The following is a 6,000-nucleotide window of genomic DNA, read 5'->3' as shown; positions in this document are numbered from 1 at the left end:
TCTTGTCATGTCTTTGAAGGCGTTACCAGTATCAAACAACGCTTGCACCTGGAGAACCTGCTGCTGTGACTTCAGTGACTCTGCGACAGCATAAGGATGCGTCTGGCGCCTTTTGTAAAGCCGAATCTCAAATAGAAGGTCGAGAAGACGATTCGTAGAATCGCGTATTTATTTAGAGCAATGATGTCAAAGCCCTAGGTCAACGACTTTCGTGGCTGCCCCTTCGCCGTAAGCGTTATTTGTTTGGTATCAGCTCATCATTTCACTCTTACGAATGCTTCTGAACTTCTACAACAAGGTGGAAACTTTTCGCGGTGGAAAATATGCGATCTTCCATAGCATCTATCCAAATGCCAAAGAGAGCGCTTTCTCTCAAGACAAGCAGATGATGCAGTTTTGAGAATTTTTCAACACGACTACCTTTCCTCTCCCTTCAAATGACCATATATTGCTTGGAAGAAATCCCTGAATGCCGTGGCTCCATCCTCTCCAAACATCATCTGGCCGTTGTTATAAGTCTCCTCCGCCTTTTCCTTTGAGCGCACGAACATCTCATCCTCGAAATCCTTCATCAATGGATCCAGCGCAGATTGGAATGAGATTTGTCTGTCCATTGATGCATTGTGAGCCTTGATGATGGCATGAGATAGCAAGAGTGAATCCCACATTGCGAGGTTGACTCCTTCACCAGCCCAGGGACACATTAAGTGCGCAGCATCTCCGACTAATGTTGCGTTTGGGTTGTGATTCCATGAAACATCAATTGGCAGTGTGTACATCGGCTTGATATCCACCACAGACCCCGGATTGTCATTTGTCTCTTCGTCGCATGCAACAGTAACCAGCTCCTTGATCTTAGGACCAAATTGTCCAAGGAGTTCGTTATTGTTCAGAAGAGATTCCTTTGCAGCTGAAGCAGGCTGATCCTCCATTCCTGCTGAGGTTGAGAGGTGCTCATCTGCAGTTGTCAGGAAGATGTAGATGCGAGCTGAGTCTTGTGACCCGCGCTGAGACATGACGCCGTGTCGGAAGCCAAGCGCGGAGAAGCTGCCTCGCCCAACAAAGTCTGCCAGATGTGGAAATTTTGTCGAAATATGCCGAATGTGGTGGCAATACACTGTATTCCAGCGTATTGAGGTTTGATGTCTGATAGCATGTTGCGAACCTGAGACCAAGCACCATCGGCTCCGATTACTAAATCGAATCGCTCTTTGCCATTGGGACCAAAGTCTAGTTGTGTCTCGGTGCCATTCTGCGTGGTTATACCTGTGGCTGAGAAGAGCTTGTGGCCATATTTGATGTTTTCGGCTGGTACATGCGAACTCAAGAGCTTCATGAGAGAATGACGGGAAATTTCAGGCCGTTCACTCAGCTCTCCGTCGTCCTCATGTATAATATTCCCATCTTTATCAGAGACCTTTTGTGCCTCTGAGCACTCGCCAGTGAGCTGGAGGAATCGATTGTATAGCCCACACTCTCTGAGGGCAGCAAGACCTGATTCGTCATGGAGGTCAAGCATACCGGAAGGCTTGGCGAGTTCTTCGTCGGTGAGCTTTTGACGGAGCTCATATATAGTAGACTTGATCCCATTTTGATGGAGCAGGAGGCCAACAGTTAGTCCACCGGGACCGCCACCGACAATCGCAATTCTTGGTGGAGAAGACATGGTATGGACGGGTTCAGCAGGTGTATAGATGCAAGAAGGTAGCCGCCAATTTGATCAATCGACTTGCTATCGAAATGAGATCTCTTCGACAGATGAAGTTTTGGACAGGTGATATGAATTCAACCCAACCAAAAACTGAAAATAAGCGCTTTTTATACTTATTTCAGTCGCTGTCAGAAATGGGTGCGTCCTCGGGCATTAGATGTCCCCGAATGTCACATGATGCGACCACGCCTCACCTCTCGGGTCTTAGGATTTCCCGAACTGCAACCCCGGCTTCAGGGCTTCTTTTGCATACGACACGGGATTCGTGATCAGAGGAAGTGCAGCAAGTTGTTGTAAATGGCCCTCAGCTGTAGACAGTATGTCAAGTCTGTCTCCCGGTTCTAAGTTTAGCCCACGATCTGCCCCACCCTCAGCATCCTTCCGACCTTCAAATTCTCGACGTCCACTTGCCTGCGTGCTCTGTCAGCAGCGCAAAGTCAAATGCGATCGGAAGTTTCCTTGTGCAAACTGCCTGAAGTTCAAGGCAGAGTGTATCCCAGCAGCGCTGAATCCACAGCAGCGAAAGCGCCGGTTTCCCGAGCGGGAGCTTCTAGAACGGATCCGCAAGTATGAGGATTTACTCTGCCGGAACAAGGTTCCATTCGATCCACTCCATCAAGACAGCTCTGGGATCAGTCAGACTTCCAGAGTAGCAAGTGGTCATGCCACAGACGATGGGCAACCAAACTCGATGAGCCAAGGCCCTCCATCTTTGGCGACATCTGAAAAGCCTCAAGAGCCACCTGAACCCATGTATGCATGATCTTTTTTTTCTATGCGTAAGTATCTACACGTTGTTGACCATCCCAGGGATTTGTGGTATGCTATGACATCACAAGGCGTATGATGATTTCCTGTTCAACTCCCAAAAAATATTTTACTAATGAACAAGACAGTCCCCACAACATGCCAATGATAGCGAATCCTCACATGACGAAGTGACCCAGAATGGATTGAAGAGGGCATGGGATCAACTTTTTGCTGATCAGGACAATCTTCTACTGTTTGGTTCGCGCAAGAAAGCAGTTGAACTTTCTACTCTTCACCCCGAGCCCGTTCAATTATTTCGGCTTTGGCAAACTTACCTGGACAATGTCGACCCTTTGCTCAAAGTCACCCATACACCTAGTCTGCAGAGTCGCCTGATTCAAGCAGCCAGCAACTTGTCTGGTATCAGCTCCACTTTTGAGGCACTCTTGTTCGCCATATACTCCATTGCGATCATGAGTCTCACAGCCGGTGAATGTAATGATGCTTTTGAATCATCTAGGGAAGAGCTTCTGACAAAATACCAATTCGGTTGTCAACAAGCGCTGCTGAATTGTGGGTATTTGCGAACCGGTGATCGCGAATGCCTGACCGCGTTTTACCTTTTCCTTGTGTCCATCGGACGCAGCACAGATCCTCGCTCTATGTCATCTATGCTTGGCATAGCCATGCGAATCGCATACCGCATGAGGATTCATAGCGAAGCAGCTTGTATGAAGTATAACCCTATTGAAGCTGAAATGGCCAGGCGACTCTGGTGGTCATTCAAAATCTTCGACACTCGCATCGGTGAATTAGCCGATTACAGAAACGCTGCACTTGCTCCTACCTGGGATTGCAAACCCCCCCTCAACGTGAACGATGCCGACCTTCGATCAGAGATGAAAAGAGCCCCACTTGTCATGAACACAACAAGCGAGGCGCTTTTCGTTGTCGTCCGTAGCGAGCTTTGCGAGTTCGTTCGCCATGCCAAGTTTCATCTCGATTCTCACAGTCCGAACTTTGCCTCTGGCGTCAGCGATGCCCAGCAACGCCTCAGTCCTGAACATAGTGAATTGAATGGTTTGGAAAGCATGATCGAGGAGAAATACCTCAAGTTCTGTAATGCAGAAAATCCACTTCACTACATGACTATCTGGACAACGCGAAATTTCATTGCAAAATGCCGGCTTGTGGAACACTATTCAAGAATCTTGGGCTCGTCCTTGGAGCAAACCGAAAGGCAGCGTGACTTTGCCGTCTTCTATGCAGTGGAGATGCTCGAGAGTGACACTAAGATCATGACTTCGCCTCTTACTAGAAGATACACCTGGCACATGTCTTTTTATTTCCCCCTTCCAGCTTATATCCACCTGCTGCAGGATCTTAAAAGGAGGCCTACTCACAACCAGGCTGAAAAGGCCTGGGAAGTGATGAGTGATAATTTCGAGGCTCGATTTGATTTCTCTCAACCCATAACCAGCCCACTTTTCAAAATATTCACCAGACTGGTTCTTCCGGCTTGGGATATGTACCAGGCAAGATTCAAGGAGTCAGGTAATTTCCCAGTTCCCCCGAGAATCGTCTCTTACGTGCAGGATGGTATGGCCGAAAAATCTGGAATTTCCCAAGGTACAAGTGATGATAACGCCAAATTCCATGACTCCGTGAGTATCGATGATTTTTCCATGCCCATACCAATGCCTATGGAATCCGATGGTCACGGCTTGTCATTTGGTGAAGGGTCGAACGAGTTTGCAGGAGCTGGGCCGGACCGACTTGGAAATCTCCCGTCCGAGGTTGACTTGAGTCAACTTGACTGGGTACTGATGGACTGGGAGTCTAGTGAGCTTTCAAAATGGTACAGCTTTTGAGACTTGATAAATCGCCACGCCATGGTGTTGCTTTGAACTACCTGGGAGCTAGTGGCTTCAGCGTCGGGGCTTGTAAGCTTGTATATCACTTTAAATATTCAAAGCACGCATGAGAATCTCAACTATCAACATTGTTTGATCGTTATATGGTAAAAATTGTTCTCTAAGTCGATACTCAGAGGTCATGATTTAGTCATAGTGATGAAAGCCAGATTATTCTTAATCCAAGACTATAGACAGTCGACATATCAGAACATGTATGGAGCCACTCTAATATGCTCTTTGGAAGTCAAAGAAGCTTCTGATTAAGGCATTACTGCCCAGCTGGTCGGATCATCCATAAAACCAGTACTCAGCAGCGTACTCTACGATGACAGTATCGTCCAAGCCAGCACAGGTCGACGGGGCACTTCCTCCAAAAGTCACAACTCGATAAACCTCCTCGTATTCGGTCAGCAAATATCTTATTGTGGTTATGTTAGTCCACAAGATACTCACTTGGATACCTTTCCCCTTCTTGCGCACAAGTCGCAGCCAAGCAACATCTTTGCTCTCAGGCTTGGGGCCATACACCCTTGCTGGAGCTGAGACCGATGCATTCTTCTCGCCAACCATCCAGTCATCATCCCCACCAAGTTTCAAGGTGAAGAAAGGCTCGCCAGCGGCATCGAAATAATGTTCACCAATGATAAGGTCAGAAGAATTTGTCGTACTGCTCACCATCTCCGCCATAAAAGATAGAGATCCTAGAGGAGTGCGGGCAGCAACCGCAGGAAGCTCATGAAGCAGAGTCATTGAGGTGGAAGCAACACAGGAAGTATCGAAAAGAGTGGCTGCTGCACCTATTGCTGTGGGAGCAGCCTTGTCTCGGAAAAATTTATCCGTAGATGGGCAAGAGTAGTTTTGAGTTCCGCGACCCACGGCAATGTACTTAAGAGTCAGATGCGATGACGGATCAGGGAGCACGATCTTGGTGTAGCTCAACGGGAGGTTTGCATTCGCCAAGGTGCAGTTCCCAAGGCTAGTGTTTCTGAGCTCGTTGGAGATAAGAGAAAACGCATTGGCAAGTCGTAGAGGGCCAGGGAGGGCAGAGACTCCAGTCAGGCTCGTGGCCAAGACGAGTGCAACGAATAAAATGCTGTGCATGATTATGCCCAGGTGGAAAGTCTCTTCCTTTAATCGAGTGGTGATGCTTTTTCGGAAGACTGACTCGTAGTAATAGAAGTGTTGAGAAGGAGAAGTCCAAGTTAGAGGGTCCCAAGCACAAAATGAGAAACACGTAGGGGCCTCCTCCACAAATAAGTGAAACCTTCAGAGCTCAGATGATTTTCAAATTCGGACTAACAACTGTGGAGATATATTTTCAGGTGGGAATATCACCTCGAAATAGCACACAAGGCTTGATTGTGAGCCAACAGAAGTGTTATCTCAATCACCGTGAGACTGGGAGCATCAATCTATAAGTCTACCTTACGAAGACGAACTATGGTTCGAGAATCTCTCTAGACGTACCAACCTTGGGGCGAGCTTCCTATGCACCGGCAAACTGGGGCGACATCTCGGAGCTAGCAAACTATAGGCACTGAAAGTTGGTCTCTTTGTTGGTTCCCGGCTCAAAATCAGAGCTTAGCGAGGCGGAGATTAGCCGTTACAACAAGGATTTCTTAG

General features: G+C 47.7%; 3 protein-coding genes across 3 annotated transcripts; 1 reads left to right on the top strand and 2 right to left on the bottom strand.

Annotated features, from left to right (window-relative positions):
- Nucleotides 1–416: 416 nt before the first annotated feature.
- N7477_008277 (FAD-dependent oxidoreductase) lies at nucleotides 417–1,666 on the bottom strand (the record flags this gene model as incomplete). The annotated part of the gene is made up of 2 exons (XM_056969940.1): nucleotides 417–1,066; nucleotides 1,117–1,666. The coding sequence occupies 2 exons, from the start codon at nucleotides 1,664–1,666 to the stop codon at nucleotides 417–419; spliced, it is 1,200 nt and encodes a 399-aa protein (XP_056819972.1).
- Nucleotides 1,667–2,030: 364 nt separating this feature from the next.
- Nucleotides 2,031–4,332, top strand: N7477_008276 (uncharacterized protein; the record flags this gene model as incomplete). The annotated part of the gene is made up of 3 exons (XM_056969939.1): nucleotides 2,031–2,464; nucleotides 2,522–2,552; nucleotides 2,608–4,332. The coding sequence occupies 3 exons, from the start codon at nucleotides 2,031–2,033 to the stop codon at nucleotides 4,330–4,332; spliced, it is 2,190 nt and encodes a 729-aa protein (XP_056819971.1).
- A 333-nt stretch (nucleotides 4,333–4,665) lies between these two features.
- Nucleotides 4,666–5,478, bottom strand: N7477_008275 (uncharacterized protein; the record flags this gene model as incomplete). The annotated part of the gene is made up of 1 exon (XM_056969938.1): nucleotides 4,666–5,478. The coding sequence occupies one exon, from the start codon at nucleotides 5,476–5,478 to the stop codon at nucleotides 4,666–4,668; it is 813 nt and encodes a 270-aa protein (XP_056819970.1).
- Between the last annotated feature and the right edge of the window lie 522 nt (nucleotides 5,479–6,000).

This window comes from Penicillium maclennaniae (genome assembly GCF_028827695.1).
Source record: "Penicillium maclennaniae strain IBT 15551 chromosome Unknown utg000007l:1.0-4884863.0:1.0-4888362.0, whole genome shotgun sequence".
In the NCBI taxonomy this organism is placed as follows: Eukaryota; Fungi; Ascomycota; class Eurotiomycetes; order Eurotiales; family Aspergillaceae; genus Penicillium; species Penicillium maclennaniae.
This window is presented reverse-complemented; position numbering and strand designations above follow the sequence as displayed.